Source organism: Musa acuminata, chromosome BXJ2-11 (genome assembly GCF_036884655.1).
Source record: "Musa acuminata AAA Group cultivar baxijiao chromosome BXJ2-11, Cavendish_Baxijiao_AAA, whole genome shotgun sequence".
NCBI lineage: Eukaryota > Viridiplantae > Streptophyta > Magnoliopsida > Zingiberales > Musaceae > Musa > Musa acuminata.
Genome location: NC_088348.1, coordinates 6,467,759 through 6,495,758, shown reverse-complemented (window position 1 = coordinate 6,495,758; position 28,000 = coordinate 6,467,759). Strand labels below are relative to the sequence as shown.

Genomic DNA, 28,000 nt, shown 5'->3' with positions numbered 1-28,000 from the left:
AAAAATTATCCTTTCTTGTAGAAACCCACACCATCGCAAGGTAGGAGCAAGAGATGGTACCTTGATAGTCAAGGCATATGACCGGAGATCCATTCTCTAAGCTCACTAGCATAGACGAAGACTATGTCACCTTCGGAAACAACAACAAGGGTAAAATCACAAATGCGACCTAGATACAATCCTGTTTAACTTTTCAAGAATTAGAAGCGTATGATTCCCAAATTCACATATCCCTGGATTTTCGAACCCATCAATTTCATCCTTTCATAACCTTCTAATTTAACTCATATCATGAAATGACTAACTCTGTCATGAACTTGCAAGACTTATCAACTTGAAGAAATTATCACAAACATGTGTACGACATTGAGAATGTGCACATTAAAAATCTACCTTGATCGAGCCAAAGTCCCTGTCTTAAAATGAAAATTCTTACGTAATTACGATTACTGGGAATGAAAACTCTCCTCAGAAAAATTCTCAGATCAGAACAAGTGTTCACCAGGCGGTGGCACCGCCCCAACTGGAGGTAGCACCTCCAGCTGTCACGTGTTGCAAGCGGTTGCACCGCTCCAGCCAGAAGTGCAACCGCCCGCAACTCTGCCCCTTTATAACTCTAGCTAGGGCCGGCGGTGAAATCGACCCCAACTCATTTCCTTCCCTCCTCTACTCTCCTAAGCCTCCTCCATCCCCATTTCCCCCATCTTAGCATCCCAAATACCCTTCATTTCGAAGCAAAGCATCAACATTCCTTCCCTTGAAGATCCCTCTCTTGAAGATCACATTAAGGTACTCTCTAAGAAGCCCTTCAACTCTGTTTCTTGATTCATTTACTTTTGCTCATCACTATTATTCTAAACAGCAGTAGTTATGGGATCTAGAAGATCCTCAAGGGATAAAGGAAAGAGGAGATTAGTAGAAGACTTTGATTCCACCCTTTTCGATTCAAAATACCATGCTGAAAAATTTTCCTATTTTGAACTTAGGAATGTCAACAAGGGAAAATACGTAGATTTAAGTGAGCTAAGAGGCTTAGAGACAATCCAGTGGTTTGCAAACTTAGATCTACTCCCTATCTTACAAATTAATGAACCAATCTATCCAAGACTAGTAAGATTGTTTTACAACAACATACTAGTAGATGAAGAAGAAAGGATGTCCACCTATCTCTTAGGACAACATATTTCAATTACGGATAGATTCATTTGCGACATGATAGGCATTCCCATGAAAAGTAGAGGACTTTACTTTAGAGAATCATGGGATGATGAAAATGTTGGAACAACATACGTTGAAGCCCTACAAACAATTTTTGCCAATCCGAACTTAGAATTTATTCCTAAAAGTTGTGAACATTTACTGCCTCTAAACACTAAGGTACTTCATCACATCCTAACTAGCATCATTCTTCCTAAATAATATCATCATGATGAAGTAAGCAAATTAGAATTAGGAACTATGTATATGATCATGAAAGGAAATGACATCTGTCTTGGTTATCTTATCCAACAAAACATGTTGGAATTATCTAAGAAAGACATGATGCTCCCATATTGGTGGTATAATAACTAGAATAATGAAAGCCTATGATATTCTAATACCACCGGAAGAAGAAGTAATAAAAGTATATAGATTCTGCATAATTAATAAAAATCTACTTCACCGATTAAGATGTTTTTATAGAAACGGTAACTGGGTTAGAATGCCAAGAAGAACTGATCCCCCTCAACCTAAACCAGAACCGGAAACACCAGTCTTTAGGGGTACCCAATCTCCTCCGATCTGTCCCTTTGAGGAAACACATCCGTTTGAGCAAACTCACACATCATCTATCGAAGATATTGGGATTCGAATGGACCGATTCGAACAAAGACAAGAACGGCTTGAACTTCGACAAGATCAAATCCTAACTGAGCTGCAGCAAATTCATCGACAATTTGACTCTTTATTTAGGCACTTTAACCTTCCACCTCATGAATGAGCTTGTATTAACACAATCATCCGTTGTTATTATAAACTCCTCATGGACTTTGTCCTTGATATGGCACGTTGAAAACTCCTTATATTACTCGTCATGAAGGACTTTGTCTTTGATATGGTTACCTGATATGTTGTAAGCTCCATATGTTACTCTTTACCTTGATCTGTAAGCATATGCAAAGTTACAAACATCTTTGTTGTTTATTGAAACTAAATGTTTTTGAAAATCAGTAGCTTACTCATATCCGAATGCATGTAAGAGTTCATCTTATTTTCGGTTTGAATACTCCTGTACACTCTTATGAAAACTTTTTGAAAAATAAGTTTCCTCCTTCAAGCAACGAACTATAACATAACAAGGAGAAGAGATATTCAAAGTATTATATGTGTCATGCCTTCTTTTATGTGCTTGATAACCTGCTGGAATCACATCTACCATGCTTTTTGATAATGCTACCATGCTTTTTGTTGATGACAAAGGGGGAGAAAAATATGAATCCAAAAAATATGAATTGATATGGTTGCTATTACTAATGTTATGATTAGGCCATACTTGCTATCATTGATAATGATATGGTTGCTATTACTGATGTTGATATGGTTGCTATCACTGATGCTATGATTAGGCCATACTTGCATCACCAAGAAATATATGATTGCCATATGCCCTGTATCAAGATATCAAACAAATATTTGCATCGTACGAACTGATATCTTACCATGTGATGCAATGCTACACTTGCTAAAATATTCGAAATGTGTACATCATGTAATGATATCAAAATCTTGCTTCACAGCTTTACATGTCGATATCTTACAATATGATGAATTGCTACAATAACCATCATTCAAATGTGTTAATGTATGTCAAGCCTTGACATCATCTTCAAAGAGATACATTATGATAAGAATCATGATGGGAATATGTCTCTTGAATTTATAAAGTTTTAAATTCAAGAAGTATGTCATATAGATAGGGGGAGTTAAGGTTAACTCCATTATCAATTGATTGTCATCATCAAAAAGGGGGAGATTGTTGAATCTCGGATTTTGATGATGAAGTCAATTGTCATTTGTTGTCTAATGTATGTGTTGAGATAAGTGTGCAGGATTAACTACGATGAAAGTAAGACATGCAGTAGGAGTTACGCCGGAGTCATGACAATGATCACGTTGGGAGTTCGAGGGCTCGACGGAAGTTCCGACAGTCGTCGGAGGTTCTGCAGGAACAAATCCGAGAAGTCCAGAAGCTTGCCAAAGGAGCTCGTTGGAACTTGCCAAGTGGATCGTCGCAATCCAGGAGTTTGCCGGAAGTCCGCAGGAGCATCACCGAGGGTTCATCGGATGATCGACGGAAGTTCGCCGGAAACTCGCCGGAAGAAGCGAGTGACGCACCGAAGCAAGCTGCAGAATATGTCTTAGGAAATAATCGTAGTTAGCACTTTGATTAAGTTAAAAATAAGAGGTGATCCCATTAGCTTAATCCTGGGGCAATTGGGCCCTTGAAGAACTCAAACTGGGTCGAATGGTTCAACCCATTCGGACCCAGGTTGCTGTGGGAGGTGCAACCGCCCAGGCAGGGAGGTAGCACCGCCCAGGCTATGTCTCCCAGTGAGACTGGGCGGTGCAACCGCCCCATCCAAGAGGTGCAACCGCCCAGAGGCTCAGTCTTCGAGCTTTGCCAGGCGGTGCAACCTCTCCAGTCAAGCGGTGCAACCGCCTGAGCTCGGTCCTCGAGCTCTGGCAGAGAGGTGCAACCGCCCCTGACAGAGGTGGCACCGCCTAGAGGCTCAGTCTTCGAGCTCTGTCAGGCGGTGCAACCTCTCCAGTCAAGAGGTGCAACTGCCTGATCCCGAAATTCCGGGATTTGATCGTTTTGAGCTCCAAATTTGAACTGGGTTGGGGCCTATAAATACCCCACCCATTCAGCACTGAAGAGATAGAGACCTACACCGAATTCTTGATCTTTTCTTTGATTCTAAGAGCTCAAATTTGTGTAAAGTCCAAAAGTTCTCCTCTTTCTGTTCTTCAAGTCTTGAGTTGTAAAGAGAGGAGAGAAAGGTTCTGTAAGGGTTGTCTCCTGAGCCCGTCAAAAGGAGTGAAATTGTAAAAGGGCAGTTGGCCTTCGCCTATTGAAGGAAGGCCTCTAGTTGACGTCGGTGACCTCGTCGGTGGAGGAAGCCAAAAGTGGAGTAGGTCAAGACTGACCGAACCACTCTAAATCTCTAGTTTGCTTTTATTTTGAGCACTTTATCATTACTGCAAACCTCCTACATAGCTACTGCTCTCTTCGCTTTTATGAACAAGTTTCTAAGTTCTGATCTTTCCGAATTTGCATTCAAACGTAAATCGGTGTTTTCGTACGATCTTTACATTGCAGTTTACATTTACGTTTTGATTCTATTTATAACTGCAAACTGTCTTCTGCGCTTTTACGAACGAGTTTCTTTGCAGTTACGTTTTGATTCAATTTATAGCTGCAAACTGCCTTCTGCGCTTTTACGAACGAGTGTCTAAGCTCAGATCTTTCTGAATCTGAGTTTAGATGCAAACTGCGCTTAGACGCAATCTGCATTTAGACGCAAACTACATTTAGACGCAAACTGCGTAAACTGCGCTTAGACGTAAATTGTGTTTGGACGTAAACTGCACTTAATCATAAGTAATCTTAGAATCAGCTTTTGCATCAAAACATTTTTTATCGAACGAACGCAGCTTTCGTTTTTAATCGCTGAAAGATTTTCGCTGCACTAATTCACCCCCCCCTCTTAGTGCTCTCGATCCTAACAGACACCCCCAAATATGTAGATGTCTTAGGCTGGGCTTTCTACCTGTCCATAACTCAAATGGAGTCGATGAAACTGACTTGCTAGGAACCGTGTTCAAGATGTACATAGTTGTCCTAAGAGCTTCACCCCATATCAACTCAAGTACAGAGAAATAACTCATCATGCTCCTAACCATATCCATCAGAGTATGATTTCATCTTTCAGCAACACCGTTCTATTGTGGCACACTTGGTAATGCATATTGAGTACAAATACCCCGTTGTTCTAGAAATCTAGCAAAAGGGCCAATATTCTGACCAGATCCATCATATCTGCCATAAAATTCACCACCTCTATCAGATCTGACAATTTTAACTTTTCTATCTAATTGTCTCTCAACCTCATTTATGTATACTTCAAGAGTATCAATGGCTTGAGACTTTTCATGTATTAGATAAACATAGCCATATCTGGACAGATCATCTATAAATGTGATGAAATATTTTTCTCCACTAAAACAAGGAATATGGAGTGGTTCACATATATCAGTATGAATAATCTCAAAGAGTTATTTACTTCTTGTGGCATTTTTCTTTATATGTTTAGTTTTCTTTCCCTTTATACAATCTATACAAACATCAAAATCAGTGAAGTCTAAATGTTCCAAAATATTATCCTTCACTAATCTTTCAATTCTTTCCTTGGAGATATGCCCCAATCGTCTATGCCACAATATAGAAGATCTTTCATTATTGAAACTACGTTTCAATCCAACATTTGATTGCAGGGTCATTAATGTCTTTGCAAACTCAAGATCCAAATTAATTCTGTACAAACCATCACAGAGAATTCCAGAACCAACTTTTATTGAATCATAAAACATACTGAGTTTGCTATTACCAAAAGAAAGACAATATCCTAACTCATCAATTCTAGAAAGAGAAACCAAATTTCTAGAAATTGTAGGGACATAACATGTGTCAACAAGATCCATCAACTGACCCGTCTTTAAGCGTAGACAGTAAGTTCTCATTGATATCACTTTCGCTTTAAAACGATTTCCCATAATGATGAATCTTTCATGTTCTTTTGGTTTCCGAATTGAAAGAAATCTCTGCATGTTATTTATAATATGAGTTGAAGCACCAGAATCAATCCCCCAAGTGTTAGAAGAAACTTCTGTAATATTTGATTCGAAACACATAAAGGTCGAGTTAATACCCTTCTTTTCGAACTAAGTCTTGCATTTAATGCAATCCTTCTTCATGTGTCCTTTCTTGCCATAAAAAAAGCACTTTACAATAAATGCTTTCTTTTCATTAGTTCGTTTAACATTTCTAGGCCCGGCAAATTTCTTTGATTGATAATGCTTCAACTTTCTTTTCTTATTACCAGCTCCTTGAGTAGTGGTCATGACATTATGTGAACTTTCCTGCCTTCATTTCAATTCTTCCTGAACACACATGCTAGTCAACTCATTCAAATCTCACTTATCCTTATTTGTGTTGTAGTGAATCTTGAATCGGCCAAACTGAGAAGGAAGAGAATTGAGAATAAATTGCACGAGGAAGGATTCATCAACATTCATACCTAATGTTTTAAGTTTTACAGCTTTGTCAGCCATATTGAGGATATGATCCTGAATTCCTCGAGTGCTGTCATAGTGAGCCGTAGTCAGTTCTTTCATTAATATGCCAGCCAATGACTTATCAGCAGATTTAAATCTATCTTCAATAACCTTTAAAAATTCCTTTGCGCTAGTTGCAGTCGGTAATGAAGTTTTTATGTTATTTGCAATTGTCATTCTTATAAACATTAAACTAAGTCTATCAGATCTTTCCAAACCTTCATTTCATTTATTTGTTCTACAGTACTTTCATCAGTCAAGTCTGTAAGCTTTTCAACAAGTAATGCTAAATCAAGATCTAATACACATAGTGTGAATTGCACATGCTCTAATCATTCTGAATAATTTGATCCAAATAGTACAGGGACACTTGAAGCATATAAATGTATATGTGGAAGTACCACTGTAAAAAAATATATAATAACATTAATGCTTTGAGTTTGTCAAGAATTGATGAACTATTTATATCATCTATATTACACCTTTGGGTGAAATATTGACATATCTAATGTTCACTCAAGAATATTTATGGAGGACTGATACCATTCTTGTGGAATAGTATTGTTATATTTGGGTATACAACCCTAAACTACAAGGATATCCAAAAAACAATATCATCCTACCCCATCATATAATTATTTGAATTAGATTCTCCTTTGGGATTATCTAAATCTCCTAATTATATGTGTCATCATAAATATTATTTTTTTAATATCATTTAGGACTAATTCCTTAATATTATTTTATAAATCATTAGTCCTTTGGTGGCTACAAGACTAATACAATAATATAAAATAAAAATATCCTATAAATGATAAAACTTTTATTGTAATTCATATCATAAAAGTTTATCATCCTAGGCCTTGGCAAGTACTAATCAGATAAAACTTAGGGAAATGAATTACAAATAATATTCATCAATTTCTTTAATTTTTGCTAAGCAATTCAATAATAAAATGACCATAATAATTATTGAATATTGATGTTAAGCAGTTTAATAATAAATAACAATAATAATTATTGAACATTAATGCTAAGCAATTCAATAATAAATAACAATAATAATTATTGAATATTAATGTTAAGTAATTTAATAATAAATAATAATAATTATTATTGAATATTAATGCTAAGCAATTCAATAATAAATAATAATAATTATTATTGAATATTAATGCTAAGCAATTCAATAATAAATAATAATAATAATTATTGACTATTAATAAAACTCATATGATAATCATGATAACATATAAATCATGCCTTCATGTGAAAGGTAAATATTATTTCATAATTTCATATATATATATATATATATATATGTATATACATGTGAATAAATAAATAAAAGTTTAAAAATAATAATTGGATTTTAATTTTATTTATCACATGTAAAATCAATAATTCATATGAGAAAACTATAAAGTAAATCATAATTTATAGTTTTTTTTTAATCAAAAATTAAATCCAATCAAATAATCAAAAATATAATTATGATTAAAATTAATCATAATTATAATAAATCATATTTATCAATTTATAATTGAGAATATAAATTAAATTTCTCAATTTTTGATAAAACCATAAATATTTGAAATGTTATAAATCAAAAATATGCGAAAGGTAGAACTGTAATTTTGGCATAAATTAAACCTGAGGGTAAAACCATAAATATGTTGATAGAATATAATCTAAAATTACTAAATTTGTAAAGGGTAAAACTATAATTTTGCAAAACCTAGCCTCGAGGGTAAAACCATAATTATGCCAAAAAAACCTAGCATGTGCGCGACCGTTGCCGCCGCGGGACTGCTACTGCTCACACGCGGCCACTATCGCTATGGCGGTTCCTGCCCGCGCGTGGCTGCTGCCAGCGCGCGACCGTCGCCTGTGCACGACCTACTCACGCACGGCTGCCACTTGGGTTGTCTGCCTACGTGTGGCCGACCATCGCATGGACGGGTTCTGACCGTATGCGGCCTGCCGTCGCATGGACAAGTTCCGTGATGCCCGCATATAGGATGGGTTCTGTGATGCCCGCTTACGGGACGAGTTCTGTGATGTGCATGCTACCTAGTGTGGTCGCAGATTTGCAGCAAGGTCGACGATGACCATTGCTGCTTAGCAATTCTTGGAAGATGAAGGTAATTTTATGCATTGTAAATAAATTTATAGATATAATGCATTTGATTTCAAAAAAATTGGGCTATGACACACCAATTGTAAGCATAAAATCTATAATTATGCTATGTCTAAAATGCAAATTTTACTTATATGCTAGGATTGAAATCAAAGTGTATAGATATAATTACGATGCGTACCTTTTGATGCCATATTCTCATAAATCTCGCTTGATCTACTATGCACCGTCTTTAATCCAAGATTGCTACAGCAAGCCACCGATCCAAAGTTGCAGGCATCATCGGTCCTGTCCTTTCACAGGACCCACTGGGAGTTTTGGGGAAATTGAAATCCTAACGGTCATGTCTTGTCCATAATGCCAACACTCTCCCAAACCCGAACGGTCCTGTCCTTTTATAGGCAAGATCAGAGGGTCTACAATGACTCAGGAGATTTCCTCCCATCAAGATTATTTTCCGAGAAATCGTTCCGTAAGTAAACTTAATTTATTGGTTAAAATATCTAAACGAAATCTAATTAATTATTATATTATGTATGTTATTCAATTATAAAAGGTCACGTGTTCTAAGGAGAATATCATGCCGCCGAAGCAAACGTGGTACTGGTTGGACGGAGCTGGTCTCGATGTACTTCTCGAAGTAGCGATCCACCGCTTGATCCACACACTTCTTGATGTGATCCCACGACAGCTTCGACTTCACGTACGAGGGCACATCCCTGACCTTCATCCGCTTGATCTCATTGTAGAACGCCCGCAGTGCAGCGCCATCGGAGCACCAACCCTAGAAATCAAGTCAACCGCGGGGCCCAAAAATCGGATCTTTGAGACGGAGACTGTTGTAATCAAAGGCACTATGAGCCAAACGTCCTTGGCGGCGACGTTAAAAATGGAACGTCGCATCGTAACGTTGACCTTTCGATGAACGGCAGATACATTGGTCATCGATGAGCTTAGAGAACGCCGTGGACCAGCGTAACGTAACGGCGTCACAAGCTCGCTCGTTTCCCATAACCGTCCTTCTCCGTAGTCGTCTACTGTTGCTACGACCGTTACTGTTACTAGTGTTACTATGACCACGATTATAGCTACGACCACTACTAGGACCACGACAATTACCACGGCTGATAATAATAACATGTAATGTAAACTAATTATATGGATTTGCAATGAATAGCTTGGTTAAGTTTAGGGATTCTAATTCTTTCTAGGTTACCACAGCTAATTCTCTAATTAAAGCTTGTTCCCCAAGCAAGCATGTACTATGCCAACCTAAACTTGCATTACTAATAAAGAAATTAGCAATTTTTGTATTTATTTTTTTTGAATTTAGCATATGAAAGCATAAATACAATAAAGTAACATCTAATATAATATTATGATGATAAGAAAATTAGAGATATTATGAGTATTTTATATATTTATTTATGTTTCCCCAAAAAAACCGGAAGCTCTAATTCGGAAGTATGTTATGCTGTGTAACGCCTGTCATAAACAAGCGAAGTCGCCCACGTTATTCTCACCCGGTATTTTTAGCTGGATTGTGCTCTCTCTCTCTCTCTCTCTCTCTCTCTTACACTGTGCTGTTCTTTCCCACCCCAACCCGATTCCTTCTCTATATAGGTAACCTCCTCTCCCTTGTCAATCACGTCTCCCCTGGGGTTTCTCCTCTTCGTTACTTGATGGCTCGAGTTCTCTCCTCCCGAGCCCTAATCCGATCGCTGGAGACCGTGGGGCTGCGCCACCTCGTGCTCCTCCCCACCCTCCCGCCCGCAACCCGCCTGCTCGGCCTCCGCCGACGCTCCGGCCGTCCCTGGAGGGTGCACGTCGTGGAGAACGATCTCGACGCTGAGGGATCCAGCACGGGATCCGGGACGGGTGAGGCCGATGCCCTCAGAAAACGCCGCGTCGATGACGCCATCCATAATATGGTAGTCCGCCGGTACGCCCCCGATTGGCTCCCCTTCGTCCCCGGTGCATCCTACTGGGTCCCGCGCCAGAAACGGCCATACCGCGTCGCGGAGCTCATCGCGGGTCTCGTGGACTCCAGGCTTGCGGATCCCGAGATCAAGAATTCGCCGTCGGAGGAGGAGGAGATGTCGTTTGCCACCGAGCGCGGTTGGCCCTCGTCGGCCTACTTCCTTGAAGGTAAGCAATGAGATCTTTGAAATCTAGTCGGCTCTATGAACCGTGAAATAGCGTAGATTTGGAGAATTTAGCCTCTGTCTCTCTGTTAATTATCTCATAGCAGTGGTGATTTCTTTCTATTTTGGTGGTCTTTTTCACTACTTTATGCATTGGTGACAATTTTCCATTAATTAGTTAATTCAATTATCTAGATTGAAGATGAGCTGAAATATTAACATCTGAATGACGACTTTGGCAAATGTGTTTGCTATTGACCTCGTTATTAAAGACATTTGTTTAAAATATATTTGGGAAGAATGATGTTTTATGATAAAGATACTGCTTACTTGACTTAAATTTTCAGAGAATCTCTGGGATTGACACATTATGGAAGAGTTTGGTTTCTTGTACTTGAATATACATTACCAATGATATACATTGAGATCGATATAATTGTTGGGACACTGTTGACTTTGTGAATAACTGTTTAAATGGCTAACTAGAGCTTGTAGAACAGATCTTTAAGAGGAATTCTCACTTTTTATTTTCTTTAACATTTAGAGTTGAAAACCTATTGATACTGTGGCGTATATACCATATTACCATCTATGATGGAGGTGTATGGTCTTGGAATGGATCATTTGGATCGCTTCTTTGCTCTGACCCATTCATCTACAAGATATGAGTGTTTTTTTGTTTCTATACCTTCATTATCTTTCTTCTGGGAGAAGGTACCTCTTTGATTGCCTAATCCCTCAAATATAGAATCTGACCACATTATCTTTTCATAATTTCTCCCGATCAATTCTTTTTTTAATACAATGGTGCCAAGATATTGATTTTTTTATGTAGTTCCAATTACCAGAATTGTTGTTTTCTTTGTTGATTTCATTCCAGCAGAATGATTGTAGACCATGATAGTTGCAGTTGTTTATTTCTATATGTTTGGTCATATTTATAATTATAATATTTAGATTATAGACAACAATGAAGCAGAATCCAGATAATATTGATACTGATTTTGAGTTGTTCGGGGTTGTAAGCCTATCATCCAGCTTTGGTACTCTCTCTCTCTCTCTATCAGCGACTAGCAATTCCTGCCGTGCATTTTTATTTGACTTGTTTAAATCACTCACTTTTCACATCAATATTACCATATCTTGGATTTGGAGTTTCTCACTTGTTAATGGATACATTTCTTGAGAGAAAGCTTCTCCAAATCAAGGTAAATCCAATCATGTTGCCATGTTTAACAGACATTTATTTAAATGTAAGCTAAGTTTGCATTTGGCTTAGATCCATGTAGATCAAAGCTAGATTAGCATGAATGCAGCGTTGATTCAAGGAAATTTGCCCGAGATATGTCCATAAATCCTTGCAAATTGGGCTCAGATCGATGTTATTCTAAGTTGTATCTTCACTATTCATGTGTATTTATTTTAAAATCATGTGCCTAAATCCATTTCATAATGTTCATAAAACTGTATGGTTGGTACCAATGATCCGTATGGGGTTTGGGTTCGACGATCTGTCGACTCGATTCCACCTTTCGGATTGAAGTTTTGGCGGAGGAGAGAACTATTGCAGAAAGACCAATCGTAAAATCGAAAGAAAACAACCTCTAATGTTTATAAAGTCAAAGTACTAACTATGAGATCTGAAACAACAGAATAAAAAGCATGATAGAAAGCCTATGGGTGCATGAAAACGTTAGTTGTTTTTGGGCAGCATGTTGGTGCTCTCGGCATCGCATCGTAGATGTCGGTTTCGGTCTCCTCTTTCTGCTGTCGGAACCTTCTCTTGAGGTTTGGGCAGCAAATAGTAGGCGTTGAGGACTTCTTGCAGCAGCTTGATGAAACTTTGGGGCTGTTGGAACGTGAGGAAGAAGGCTGTGGCTGGAAGAAGTTGGCTGCTACAATGCTGGAAGAATTCTAGGGCCAGTTGGCTCTTAGTTGAGGGCTTCCTTGTTCTCTTTTGGGATGCTTTGGATGAGGGCACACCCTTTGTTTTATAGGGTGAGGGCTATCCCAAATCCTTAGGGTTTAAGGATTTTCCTTGTAGGGCCAGCACTTCTTATGGATGATAGGTCAGTAGAGAACATGTTGTTAAAATAAGATATACAATACCACATAAACTGATCTGAAAGCCAACCAGGACACAAAAGGAGTGATTTCACCCAGTCAGTCCAATATAGGTTGTATAACTCGACAAATTCACTGTATGGGTCTTATTAAACAGTAATCAGACCAGTACCAAATGGAACCAAACATTTGAAACGTAATAGAAGCAGAAGTTGCCTATTTTAATGTTTGAGACCACTTAAAAATAAGCTGATATGTGTGCAAAAGATAGTTAAGTTCCTAAATCGAAATGAAAAACTAAATAAAAAGACGATTAGCATAACAAAAACTGCAGAAATGAGAATGAGGACAACTATATTGTAGCAGTAATTAGTTTTAATTTCGACAAAAGAAACTCAGCTGAGAAAATGCCACAAAAGTAATAAGGCATCTCGCAGGGTCTTCTAGTGCACTCCACAGACTTTTATCATAGGGAACTTGTTCTTTGGTTGAATTCCCCGATAACAAAGAAACAGGACTTTGTGTTTCATAACTGTGCAGTTTCCTGAATATTTTGGGCATGACAAACCAAGCCAATAATGTAGTAGACGGTCCCGGTGACTGGAACAATCACCTTCTCTAGATATGGATGTTGATCTTATAACTCTTGCAAATACGGAGTCACATTATCATACAAGTCTTTAGCTTTCTTTTCTGTGCTAATAGCAGCATCTACAACAGACTCATGAGCATGGTCAAGTATAGCTACCCAGTCATTCCCCACAGCACCAGTATTTCCATCCTTTGATGCATCTGTATTTGCAGTATTTTCAAGAGCCCTTTGGACACCATCTTTTTGCCTCGAAAATGGGAAGAATATGTTCAATAGTTGTATTTTGCATTTAAGCACCATGGAGATAAGGTGACTAATACAAGTAAATGCATATATTCAGCATATTAAGGTGGTCAACTAATGCTACACTGGTGTGGTTGAATTGTATAGTGAAATAAAATGGATAAGGCAAGAACCTCTATTCTATCATCAGGATTGAATCAAAGACTTTGCAGTTAGCTCTATGCTGTTGAATAATTAACAAGTGAATTTGGTGCTTTGGTTAAAGATAATAAGATGGCTTTGACAGGAGACTAAAGACTTGGATCTTTTGGACTTGCTATCACGAGATTTGATGTATAATGGACCCTTGCTAAGGGCTAGTGCCTGTCACATTCTGTGTTATGCTAGACCCGAATTATCCTTCCTGCTCTTATTTCATGTCGTCAAGATTCTGCTACATTATCAACTTGGTTTATGATGCTGTATTAAGCATTCACCATACTTGAGATGTATCATGTTCTCCTTACAAAAACTGAAAAATGAAAAAGCATTCCTGGTCTAGATAAGCTAGCTGTTGTTCAGGAGTTGTATAATTAATTTTACTGAAGTTTGTGGGTCCACTGGAAAACTGCTAGTTGATTGTCTTCTATGCTGCACCTATGAATCACATTTTCTCTTTGAAGTTATCAAATTGCCTCATCTAATTGATTCCTTATCCTGAAAGTTGTTTAGAGTAAACAATCTTATTCCTTTTTATAATTGAATAATGTACCACATTAAATAAAGAACAGATTTAGAGATGAGATGTGCATTCCGTTAATGTAATTCATGGTTCTCTAATCATGACACTTTGTATGTATTACAGATTTATCCCCACAACAGATGAGTCAGCTTAAGGTGCCGAAGGCACAATCTGATGATGAAGACAGCTGACTGTTTATCTGGTACTCCAAGGGTGAGAATCTTTTATTCCATAGAGTAGAATTAACCCTCATTTATTTCCATAGGATTATCCATGGAACAATAAATACCTCACCATGTACAAAGGATCATGCCTCAATTAATTAACGAGCAGGTGCAATATATATTTGGTTTAATAAGTATAATGATGCCAGAATCAGAAGTCTTTGTAGTAATTGGTGCTTTGATATCTCGTTTCTTTTGTTGTTCCACAAGTGATTGGCTGGTGCGGCACAATCAAATGGTCACCAAGATTCGTGTGGGTTCAGATTATGTTTGGACATTCGTCCTATCTAAGCCTTATGACAGTTTTGTTATGTTCGTTTAGTCATTAGAGGACTAAGCTATCTTTCTCTCGCCATGCAGGCTCTGTGACAATGTGCATAGTGATGTGCCAACAACAACACCGACTCGGCAGCTTCACACTGGACAGGGGAGGTGGAAGCTTTTGGTAGATTAACCCACCAATGCAAACATATGCTGATGTGCTATCGTCCCCTTTACACCCTTGCAATGACGATTAATATAACTTAAGCGTTATGTGTTTCTGAATAATAATGCCATATTTTATCCATTTGTTCTTCTATGAAATCCTTAAATGTTCAAAAACTACAATGTTGGCATGTCAAGGGACTTCAGAGAATCTTAACTCGGTAGCTGCTGCACGTATTGAAGCTTTCACTTGGAATAGCCAGGCACTTGCAACAGTTTACAACTTCATGTGCAGATTTGTGTCGGAGTTTGTTGGTCTATATAAATTATTTATCCACATCTATGCATTGTGATACATGATTATAGATTACTCGAACAAGTGGTGCAATGTCATGCTTCGTTTTACCAAATTATATTGGTGTTCCAATATATTATGGATTTAATTGGTTTTGTTTAAGTCATATGGTATTTTTATATGTTAATGTTAATGTTAATGTCAATTCGTAAAGGGTTAGTTTCTTGAAATCTCATATGATTTTTTAAGGATATATAAATAAAAGATGGGTTAGATGAAGTATTTTTGAATGGTTATACGATAAAATGTCCGAGGTAGTTCGTCGTGATAAAAAATCTTGTAAGTGCACACATGATATTGTTGTGGAATAAGGTAGAGAATCAGCTCTAGACATTACCCCAAATGCTCATCTAATCATGTGTCATCTGGGTAGCTCTTGTTGATTGATACTTCGTACCACTCTATGGAGCTAGATACCCCCAAAACGACTTCTTAGATAGCTTGTATCTATGTATTTTTACCTCTACGCGACGATTGTACACAACTTATGTTTACAAGCCTGAAAGGATCATAAAAGCCAAACCAAAATAGGATTATCAAACCTACGATAAATCCTCTACATGTTGTGCAAAGCATGAACAAAACTGAAAGATACAGACATATACGAGCATTACATTAAACACCATGTTTATAGCTTTATCTATGACATTCTCCCCCTTCGATGTCCTCGTCAAAGCTTTTGCGGACTTTGCATCTTCTCGCCTTTGTTAAATCTTTAATCTTATACTCTAGTTGCAATACGCCTCTTGGCTCCAAACTGTTCTTCAGTTAAGTAGTCAAACTTTGATCTGTCATGCAACTCGTCAATTATTCTGACTCTAGTATAGGGTCGGTTGGGTTGTGCTGATTCTTGTTGGTTCTTACGAATCTTTCAGATGAAGGAATATACCTTCCTTTTTATGCGCTAGTTTCTTAAACGTCTCACGTCGCTTGAATTAGGTAGATGTCTATTAGAGATGTAATGAGCATCGCCTTGTAAACTTTGAAGTTTTTGATGTCTTTCCTCCATAAAATTTGCTTATCGATTCCTTTTTTTATTTAGTCATTGCCTCCAAGTAAGTTTACATCACTTAAGCTTTTGATTGATATTCTGTTGGGAAATAAAGCATGCCCAATTTACTCTCGATAGCACCGATCACCATTTGTAAGGATTTAACACATATTGTCTTTCACATTTTTTTAAGGGTCTTTGAACATATGTGAGCTCATCTATTAGATAAATAAGAGAACTTGCTAGTCATTAGTACCCTGCAAGCCAATCATATGAGTGATAACACGTGTGACATGTTGCACAATCTTTATTATTATCATCATTATTATTGATACTTTCTCACTTTATATTGCATGTTGCATATATTGTGATGTCTATGAATCTGTGCAATGAGAATCAGATTGTGATGAGAGTATGATAATGAGACCAATTCACCTTTAAACATAGACCCTAAATAATCTTGGTCATAGGTTACTCGAAAGGGACATCGAGATAATTAGACATGCTGATGTGCTATATACCCATCGTATGATGGAGGCGGTTGATCTCATAGTTGCTCGTGTGAAGACATTAGGGGTATAATGCAGGTGCTTATTCGAGAATGAGTTCACTGATTGACCCACTCACGGAATACTTGATGAGTAATAATACATCATTATCAGATAGCGATTCCGTGGTCCCAATTATACGTCTGGTCCTTAGACTTGAGATACCAAAATCCCTGTATGAGTACTTCACTCTTTGATACCAGACTTATAGGTTTGGAAGTTCAAAATCTAGCACAATCAATCATCGGGAGTAGTAGCCAGCCTTACGAGGGCAATTGAGTATTGACAAATGATCATTCACTCTCAATGTTATGAGATGAATGTCCTATGTGTTCTTACTTATGCAAATTTCTAGCTAGAATCATTCGGATTGAGAGATGAGTTCTTCGGAAGAATCCGATTAGAGCGAGACTCGAGTAGATTTCGTATAGGTCTGACAACACCATGCCTGATATACAGTCTCTGGAATATTAGATGGATGAGGGAATATAGATACATGGTAACTGAGGACAGATAAGTCCAATGGATTAGATTCGTTCAGATATGAGATATTCGATGGAGTCATATCTTATTGGATATCCAATAAGCCCCTAAATTATTGGATCTTTTGGGTAAGACCCAATAAGACTAAATAGAAATTATTGGATAGAGATCTACTAATCCAAGAGGCTCACGTAATTGGATAAAGATCTAATACCCAATAGGGTATGATCCATTAAAGTTAAGAGGCAAAAACCTCTATAAATAAGAGAGGCCAAAAGCGAACATAGGCTAGTCATCTCTTAACTGCCCCTTCTATACTCTTCCCTCTCCTCTCCCCCTCAGCAGACAACCCTAATTTGGGGCATGTGAACAGCAAGAAGGGTCGTCCCCTTCTTGATCACATGGTGTGTGGAGAGGAAGATCGTGCAGCGATTTGAGGAGCGTCTTCGCTGCATCTATCATATGGATCATCACAAGAGAGGACAATTGACCTCCTTCATCTACTCTTATATATATAAGATTTTTCAAGGATATATGATCTCCTTAGGTAACAAATCTCTTTTGTAACATATGGTTTTTGGTTTTGCAATTTTGTTTTATGCACTAATCATCACACGACGATAAGATATTTTCTAGGAAATCTGGGCTTTTATGTTTTTTGTTCTTCCACTGTGCATATGATGCTCTGATCAGATTTCTTAACAGAATTGAGATACTTAGTTTCGCCTATTTTTTTACAAGTTGAAAAGATAAATGTTACTTGACTTTGCTCGCCTCCTTGAGTGTTGTACTAAACACATTAAATTGGTTACTAACTTTTGTCTACGCTTTGCTTATACGTTTGAAGCATCCAAAGTGTTTACACTCCTTGCATTGAGTTAATTACTGTAATTTACTTTCTTATTATTATCAAACTTTTGGAATGCAAAAAGTTTTGCTCGAAAAGAGCAAAAATTTATCCCGGCTTAGAGCAAGTTTAATAGTTTTGGTTGCCTATGATATTATGCTATCTTCTCCATCATTTTTGTCACATACTTCTTTAAGTAAAAAAGGTATAACACCATATATTACCTACTTCATTCCTTAGTTAAGCACTCCTGCATCAACTCGAAGTAGTTGAAGTCTCTCACTTTTAGATATTTTGATAAGAAACCCATTGACATCGGTCTTATAAAGTTCTCTAACTTTACCCTTCAACTTTATCTAGATACTTGGAGTTTGCCTCTATATTCTCCACCACCTCGGCCCATTTTATGATCAATCATTCTCCTTCATAAGAGCAAGGGATGTATGACTCTACGAAAGACCCACCTTTGTGATATCATGATGTTGCTATGCCCATCGCCATACTATCTGTCACCTTGCATTTGTGTCTCTTTTTTCGTGATCAGTAGATCTGCCTCTATGGCACTGTGACACTCAAAGTCTACCTACATTTCAATTTATGCTTAGTTTTAGATAGATAAGTCTTTATGGACCTGTCATCGCTTCCTTGCCTCTTTCGACCATCTGCTTCAATACTTTTGTGTTCGCTGAGATATTTCTCTTGATCGTTGGAAAGACAAACTATAATTTTCATACATGGCCTTCGCCATCATGTTGTAGAGCTTATGCTAATTCTATTATCCTTTGCTTCCTTAGTAGCAATATTTGCTTATTCGACATTGTCCTCTGATTTGGCGGGGTCTCTTAAGGGAATATGAGTTCTATAATAGTCTAACTCTCTAGCTGCTCTAATCATACCTCTATATGATCAAGACCCCTCCCTCCCCCCCCCCCCATGGGACTCATTAGTACTTGCACTTTGAATTCTCACTTGGTGGTATATAATCCTCATATGCTAATAACCAAGGTTTTCATTCGATGTAAAATTTGATATACGCATGGAAGACCCACCTCTATAATACCATAACATTTACTCTTTGTAGTCTTTCTTGTCATTATGTTGTTCACCAAAATGGAGCTCCCAATAGCTCTTGATCATACCTCTGTATGATCAAGTCCCTCGTGGGACCTCTCCCATGTGTGTCGCATTGCTTAGAACTATTTTATAATGATCCGTTGCACCATGTTGTCTCATAGTGATATCTTTATTACATTATTATCTTTGTGGGATGAACTCAGACTGTAATCTCTCTATGTGTGGCATTTGGTAGCATAGGGCTTTTGTCACTTCCAATTATATTTGCTTATTTAATAATCAACCTATTGGGAAATCTAGAACTACATCACATGCATAGCAAAAGAATAAAAACAAAAATCTCAAATTTTTATAGAAAAAATAATCTCTTATCGTCTTGTAAAAATTAGTGCACAAAAACTCGTAAAATAAAAAATTACATATGTAAGAAGATTGTGTTACCTAAGAAGATCGTATATCCCTGAATTTCTACATATCTGTGAGAGATGATGAAGGAGGTCAACTGTCCTCCTCTCTCGATGATCCACATAATATGGGCTACGAAGATGTTTCTCAAATCACTACTTAAATCTCCTCTCTGCATGTTCCACGCAATCTAGAAGGGGGCGACCCTTCTTGTTGTCCACATGCCCTAAATAGGGGCTACAGGTTGAGAGAGAGAGAGAGAAAGAGAGAAAGAGGAGAATAAGAGGTGATAGCCAAAAGGGGTCTAGCCTATAGCTCTTTGGTTATCTCCTATTTATAGAGGCCCCATGTCAACTTAACCCTAATGGATCCTACCATATTAGGTATTGGATCTCCATCCAACTATGCAATCCTCTTAGATTAGTGAGTCTCTACCCAATAATTTCTCATTAACTCTTATTGGATCTCATCCATATGATCCAATAATTCAATGACTTATTAAATATCTAATAAAATAGAGACTCCAACGAATATTTCATATCTGAACCTCTATTCATCGCAACACCTATCATATGTGTGTGACCCTCTAGGTCCAATATCGAGCTGGCCGTGAGTCATACTTGTCAAAACTCTTTCTGGCTCAGTGAATTATTATCTCCATAATAATTTACTTGACTCATTGATTGCGGACGTATTATGCCACTATGTCGTAATCCCCAAACGATATAGGGGAATCTAATCTATTTGACCTGTCTATCCTCAGTTACCATGTATTTATAGTATCTCATCCATCTAATACCCAAAGACCGAATTCCGGGCATGTGCTATAAGGCCCATACGATTTTTATTCGAATGTCACTCTAATCGGATTCTCTCGGAAAACTCTTTCTCTCTCAATCCAAATGACCTTGGCCAGAGATTTTCCTGAGCAACTATGCTAGATTTGAAACTTTTAGGTCTATAAGTCCGGTATCAGAGAGTGGAGTACTCCTATAAGACATCCTTGGTGTCTCAAGTCTAAGGACTAGATACACTATTGTGATGATGGAATAACTGTTTGACAACAAGGTATCATCAATCATCCAGCATTTCGTGAGTAAATTAATTAGTGAACTCATTCCCTAGTGTCCCTATATGAGCAGCTATGAGACCAGCTGCCTCCATCATATGGAAGGATATACAACATATCAATCTATCTGGTCATCTCGATATCCCTCTCAAGTGACCTATAATCATGATTATTTAGGGTCTGTGTTTAAAGGTGAATCAGTCTCATTATCATAATCTCATCATGATCCGATTCCTATTGTACAGATCTATAAACATCATAATATATGCAGCATATAAAATAAAAAAATAAAATACCAAATAATATAATAAGTAAAAAGAATGCATATCATGTCACACGTGCCATCACTCACGTGATTGGTTTGTAGGGCACCTATAACTAGTACGACCTGCATCCACCTACTCTTGGGTCACACCTAGACGAAGCATATCTTTAAGATAGTCCATTGCCTAGTAGCTCTCAAAGCCCATTAACTTCGTTGAAATTGGTGTCATTGTTTGGATCCTGGGCTTCTACCCCCTAACATAATCTCCACCGCGCATTGCTTCCTTCGCGACAACTCGAATGACAGTACTATGACATATTATTTAAGAGAACCCGCCTTTATGTCATATTGTCATACGCTAAGTCCTTGATCTCAACTTCGCCTATGCAATTTAAGTCACCTTAGTTCCTCTATCAACTACTTTGTCGAGATAAGGTGCATATGCCTCAAAACTCACTTCAACTTTGCCACCAACAGGTTGAGTATGCTTCATCAGAATAAGGGACATATAGAATGATATGATCTTGCTCTTGCCTTTACAAGAGTTTATGTCCTTGACTTTCATTCAAGGAAAGCTTCGTGCCTACACTCTATGTTTCGTCTTCTATGTTGACTCTCTTCGTGTGGTTTGGGCATTTCACCAAATTTCACCCAAGTTACTTCATTTCTTAGTTTGTATTAAGTTGATGGTGGCCTTCACGTATACCATTCCATAGGTCAGCTTTCTATTCAATCAGATCTCTACATCGTCACTAAGTGTGTCTTCATTTGGTATTGCCTTGGGTTACTCCCCCACTTGATCTTATAACACGTCCACTAATGCATTACATCATGTGAGATCATGTGATAACTTTTTGTCACTTACTTGATCTATTAAGCTTTGTGGAGTTATTGTCTTGAGATACCCCTCCTTAACATATGCAGTTTGTGACACATGATTCTCCCTTTAGAAAATCAAAACTTATCTCTCCTAGATATCTATCCCGTTAAAGCATCTTTTCTCTTTGTGTCCTTCCCTCTGAAAGTTTCGAAGACCATCATCCTTTTGGACTACTCTGTCTTGCTAAATAATCAATGCACTATTCCACCCATATGAATGCACTTGCTAGATTGTGACTCTTCACCAATACAACCTCTGTTGCATTCCTCAAGGCCTAGCAGCATGTTAAATTTGTTGTATACTTAGCCTCATACATATGTATCCTTCTCATGCTTAAGAGAAAGTTTTAATGCTTCATGGCGTCGAGTTTTGATCGTCTTGGGATTGCTATAGATAATCCATTATCTACATATAAGCTCTTGCATGAGTATTAAATTTTTTAAGTTAGCAATTCCTCTTACTTTTGTGAGCTTTGCACAACTCTTTCGGTCACTATGCAACCTATCTCACTTTACACGGTCTCATCCTTTGCCGCCTTGAGCATTATTAAGTTTAGTTGTTGACATCGAGCCATAGCTCGAACTCAGCTATTCCAACTTTTATGCACTATGTGTTCTTCCTAGCTAGCTTGTTCTTATGGTGCCTCTCGTACGAAAAGTTGACTATTCTTCTAAATGTCAATCTCAAATTTTCGCTCTTCTAAGTGACTCTTTTTCTTATGCCTATACGCTTATTTCTTTCAAATAATCACGTGTGTTGGCTACCCTCAACGTGGCCTTGCTAGGTTTCTCACGTTTGCATGATAAATGTTTGTAAGTGTGTTTGTCCCACTCTGATACCATTTGTCACAGACTTAGTTGATTTTGCCTAAGTCATGTGACACCCTTGCTTGTCCATTCGCAAAGGATTACTCTCGTCGAAACCTTTTATAGTCTCTTAAGGATATACAAAAGAGAAGACGAGCTAGAGAAAGCATTTAACTCGAGATCCACAAGCAATCATTTTAGTAAACACTTGATAGACAATACAAATTACAAACATAGACTTCGTAAACTATGAGTGGTTACACGGCAAAGAGTCCAAAGTAGTTCGTTACAATAAAAAATCCTCACAAATGCTCACATGATACTACTATGGAACAAAGTAGTGAACCAACTCTAGACACTACCCCAAAGGCTCATCCAATCATGTGACACTCGAGTAGCTCCTGGGTGCTGTATTGTTTGACACTCCGCACCACTTTACAAAGCTAAGAAACCTCCAAAATGGCTGTTTAGATAATTTATTTCTAAGTAGTTTTGCCTCTATATGATGACTATACGCAAACTGTATTTATAAGCCTGAAATGATCATAAAATTCAATAAAAATAGGACTGCCAAATCTATTGTAAATCTTCTATATGTTCTGTAAAGCATAAACTAAACTATCGTAAATCTTCTATATGTTGTGTAAATTTATTGTAAATCTTCTATACGTTGTGTAAAGCATAAAAAAATATATATTTGAGCATTACATCAAACACCATGTTTATAGTGTTGTCCGTGACGGATCGATTCGATGGTATGATCTATATCAATCTAGTGATATAGATTGTGTATCAATGGTTCTATGATCTTGCAGTGATGCAATGAATCAGTCCGTTTCTTACCAGATGATTGGTTTGCAGAACAAGGTCGAGTACAACCTATTATAAGTTCTTTCTCATTATTTATAGAGAATGATCAGCGTTAAGTGGTCACACAAGGATTATAAAGGATCAAATTGATATAAGAAAATACTCAAAGACTGCAGACTGAGCACTGCCATAAGCTCCAACTTGTTACTTTTTAACAGAACGATCAGTGACAGCCTCACAAGTAGTATAGATTAGAGTAACCTAATGAGCATTTTGTTCGCTTTACATCAAAACAAATACCTCCACATGTATATAACACAATCAGGAAGCAACGAGATGACCTACAAAAACCAATTCTTCAGATACAATTTAACAGGTCCATGCTACAAGGATGGCACGACCGTGATAGGAAAATAATCCCATGTATGTGATTGTTGCAGAGCAACTCATCCTGTCCTGTGTGAACTCCATGATCAGTCTGGGATTTGCAGGTGGAAGTGGTGGCATCATCGAGTCCTCTGAATTACTACACATCTCATGTTGGGTGGATGCTTTATGGACAGCTTTTTTTCTGGATAATTAAAAAGCCAGCTTCAACAGGTCGATTGATGCTCACTCTGCAAAGAAATAGATGAGCTCGAGGAGATTACACTCGTTTTTATATGCCTGATTGCAGGCTGCACCAAATGCAGAAGTTTGAATCAAATATGAAACATTAAAGGTTTGGAAACTTGAGGTTGTAGATACAACAGGGAAACATGGGCAAGAATAAAATGGACTAACATATCTCACCTATAAAGTCAACAAGCAAAACTTGTAATCTTAGCATACTGCAACATTACCAGGAAATTGCCACGAAATTGAGAAGACTGATAAGTCATCCTAATGATGGTACTTCTGGCCTTTGATGATAGTCCATGATCTGAAAATCCAGTGCAGTTTTACTCACCAATTTAATGGGGAACAATTAGATAGTTAATCAATGGAAACTCTAGAATGCAGAATATAATTAGGCATCAGGTAAAAGGCTTCATATCTTCAAAGAAAGCAAAGCATGGGGTCAAAGGTACTACTTTTCCTACTATCCTCATTTTCACAAGTGATCATTTTTCCTCCTTTCTCTATCATTCTCTTAATATATTCATTCTCTTTACAAAATCCAAGACATTTATTTCTGTAGCACAATGTAAATGAGATTCCATGCCAGTTTTAGATGATCATGTGAACAGCCTTCCACAAAATTTTCAGTTCTTCTCCTCACCTGGGGTCCCAGATTTCAACAACATTAGAGCAAATCAACAAAGATGGAAGACGATATATATGAAGTTGTATTTGTGCTACTACAGTTGTTAAGGTATTAGAGAATTCCATATTTTTTATTTATTCCCATAAATACTTCAAATGATTTATGATGTAATGCAGAGCATACTTTTTATGACTACAATATCATCCAAGTTCAAATTCAAAGAAAGAGATGAAGCAAAAGGAACTCAAATGTGGCAGTCTTACCTATAAAGTTGCTCCAACAACACAATTAAAGCAATCTGGTGATTCAACACCATTGAAGATAATCGAATCGTTACATCAGCACGATTCCGCAACTGTGGTCCATGACCATATGGGCCGCCAATGCAAAAGGCAAGTCTTGTTGAACCCTACAAGAAAATACAAGAAGAAACTGTTTCTTCGGAAAAAAAAGGAAATGACTTGAATATGTAACTCCATATTGTCTCTTCTCTGCAGAAAGCATTACAAACTTGAATACGTAACTCCACAGGATTGGGAAAAGTTCAGATGTGCATTGTTGTACATTCAACCCTATACTGTTTCTTCATATAAATCTTCTACAAATAAAGGTTCAACTAAGTGTATCATATTTGAGGTTCATTCAGAGGGATCAACTTACTAAAAGTCTAAAACCATTTGATATTGCACATATCAGAAAAAAACAACATATGACTTGAACATATGGACATTTCCATTAATTTAAAACTATATGGCTGAAATTCAAGCAACTAGTCCACTAAAGCCAATTACAACTGAGTCAACTAAGTCTTGAACTACAATAATGACGAAAGAGGGTCTAATATAGAGATTATTTTGATTAAATCTGGTTCTTACAAGCCGGTTCACCTCCCACTACATCCTTCATGCTTGACATGACCATGACTTTATAGGAGAAAGTTGCTGCATAGACAATTCCAACAGAGATCAACCAGTGGGAAGTAGAGATACTTTTTATGGCTTCAACCACGTAGGCCATGCATTATTAGTTATGGTTGGCAAGGGAAGGAATAGAGGTGAAGTTAAGCTTGACTGACAAGTCCCCTAGTACATTAAAATGTGAATCATCTTAAAGATCTGCAATGCTGCTATAAAACAATGTAGAAAATCTAGTTTTCGTACTTTTTTTATCATAATTACCGTAGAGAATTTAGAGGTAAGAAAAATATAGCAAAACTCTTCCACTGCCGGTGTTGCTGCCTGAAACTATTGGAGGCTTCAAAGAAGCTCATCATCCCTTCCATGGAAGACGTTTGCTAGGAATGGCTTTCCTTTGAAGGAAACGGAGTGACACAAGAATCACTAAAAGTTACTAGCCTCTGCTTTACACTAATGTCTAACAAATGAGAGTGTCTCTGTGAAGTATGTCTAAGTATATTGGTAGTCAATGTTACCTCTGGACTGAAAAAGAACTGAAGATAATTGAAAAAGGATACTAGACTACTGTCATGCCCACTCATTTTCATGAAACATAATCCTTTTGTAAAGTTGAAAAAATTTCAGATACTCTGCTGCATTTTCAAGGATCATCTAAGGTAAAGGTAAAGTACATACTGTTCTTCCTGCATCACCCAATAAATCAGCTAACTGCTCAGATCCGACATCTAGTCCATGCTCATCCAACACAACAACCTAATTCAACAGGAGCAAATAAAACAAGAACAAGTTAAAGAATTCTTTAACACAAGTACATGAAAACTATAGAAAATAAATGATGGAACTGACAAATGACGGGTAATCATAACTAGTTACATTTTTCTTCTTTAGATTTTCTCTACGTTCTTTGTTAGTTGGATATCAGAGATAAAATACTCTTTGTGATACAGTAGTTGGATAACCAGCAGCTGTTCACAAGAATGGGATCAAGCAGTTATCCTCTAACTCTTCCACTTGAGGTTTCCTCCAATAGAAGTTATGGCACAGTGAAGGACAATAGATAATGTAATTAAGACCATACCCAATCTTCATGTCTGATCTGTTGCATAATGACCATGTCTTCTGCATCAATCTGAGCTTTCACATTGCTGCTTAGAGTATCAGAAGCATAAACTTACAGTAGTAAGTTTAGAAGTTTGGTAATTATACATAAATGAGACTTCCAAAAGAAAAAGCACAAAAAAGTTGACACCTTTCCAATTTTCTAAAATTTAGGTATACATAAATTTTGAGGCATCGACACTCCTCCAAGATGTTAATTTGCACAAGCCTTGCATATTTACATTACTTTTTAAGAAAAGGCCTAATATCTTTAGTGTCCATGAAGAAGAAGATAATAGCATAGAATACCTGCTACTTTTTGGATTAGACTTTACATGGACATCCTCGACGCTGCAATAGTACCTGAGCTTCTCCATGTACTCCTCGACCAAAAGCTGCACCCCTGGAGACCTCCTCTTGCCCACCGTCAATATTCGAATCGGAATTGCTCTCTTGAAGCAAAAGATAATACGAATCAAATAAAAAGAAAAAAAAACTTGATGCTTAAGATTCGACAAAAAGACTCAATCTTCCGCATCGAAATCATTAAAATTCCGAAGAAGAACCCGTAAATGGAGTGTGCTTACAATTGATTGGCCAGAGTATTTGGATTTCTTGGCTGCGGAAGGTAACAAATCCCTTAAAAGAACGACTTTCGAGCGGGAAAGGCAAGTAGAAATTGGAGAAAGAGGTGGCAAAAGGACACGCTAACCTAGCAAGGGAGCAGAGGTGTTCTTCTTCATATGGGAGAAGACGGCGTAGCATTGGCTCCACCGAGAGACTTCCATTCGGCAACCGAGAAGAGGAGAGTACGAGGGGAACTGAGAAGTGTGAGGAGGTTTGGATGGCCCAAAATAATAAGGATAAAAAATTACCAGTCCACAGTTTTGCTCTAAAAGCAAAAATAACAACAATAGCAAGAAAATTTGGCTTTTCCCTTTATCTTATATATATATATATATATATATATATATATATGTATATATATATATATATATGTATATATATATATATATGTATATATATATATATATGTATATATATATATATGTATATATATGTATACATATGTATATATATATATATATGTATATATATGTATACATATGTATATATATGTATATATACATATGTATATATATGTATATATACATATATATATATGTATACATATATATATACATATATATATGTATATATATATATACATATATATATATATATATACATATATATATATGTATATATATATATATATGTATATATATGTATATATA

General features: G+C 37.2%; 2 protein-coding genes across 7 annotated transcripts; one reads left to right on the top strand and one right to left on the bottom strand.

Annotated features, from left to right (window-relative positions):
- The first annotated feature begins 10,084 nt into the window (after nt 1-10,084).
- Nucleotides 10,085-15,112, top strand: LOC135627337 (uncharacterized). The gene is made up of 3 exons (XM_065133404.1): nt 10,085-10,663; nt 14,403-14,492; nt 14,864-15,112. Exons 1-2 carry the CDS (start codon nt 10,198-10,200, stop codon nt 14,468-14,470), a joined length of 534 nt encoding a protein of 177 aa, XP_064989476.1. The 5' UTR covers nt 10,085-10,197; the 3' UTR covers nt 14,471-14,492; nt 14,864-15,112.
- An 8,535-nt stretch (nt 15,113-23,647) lies between these two features.
- LOC103970682 (putative RNA methyltransferase At5g10620) lies at nt 23,648-27,563 on the bottom strand. Of its 6 annotated transcripts, none has more exons than XR_010492571.1 (8): nt 27,436-27,563; nt 27,311-27,342; nt 27,033-27,175; nt 26,704-26,770; nt 26,301-26,378; nt 24,972-25,117; nt 24,255-24,384; nt 23,648-24,139 (listed from the first exon to the last, which is right to left on the bottom strand). XR_010492571.1 is itself a non-coding variant. In XM_009384563.3 (8 exons), exons 1-7 carry the CDS (start codon nt 27,509-27,511, stop codon nt 24,345-24,347), a joined length of 582 nt encoding a protein of 193 aa, XP_009382838.2. In that variant the 5' UTR covers nt 27,512-27,563; the 3' UTR covers nt 23,648-24,079; nt 24,305-24,344. The 6 variants fall into 6 exon arrangements, 4 of the variants coding, with proteins under 4 accessions (XP_009382838.2, XP_064989346.1, XP_018675871.2 ...); XR_001976185.2 differs by having other exon boundaries at nt 23,648-24,079; XM_009384563.3 differs by having other exon boundaries at nt 23,648-24,079; nt 24,305-24,384.
- Nucleotides 27,564-28,000: the final 437 nt, after the last annotated feature.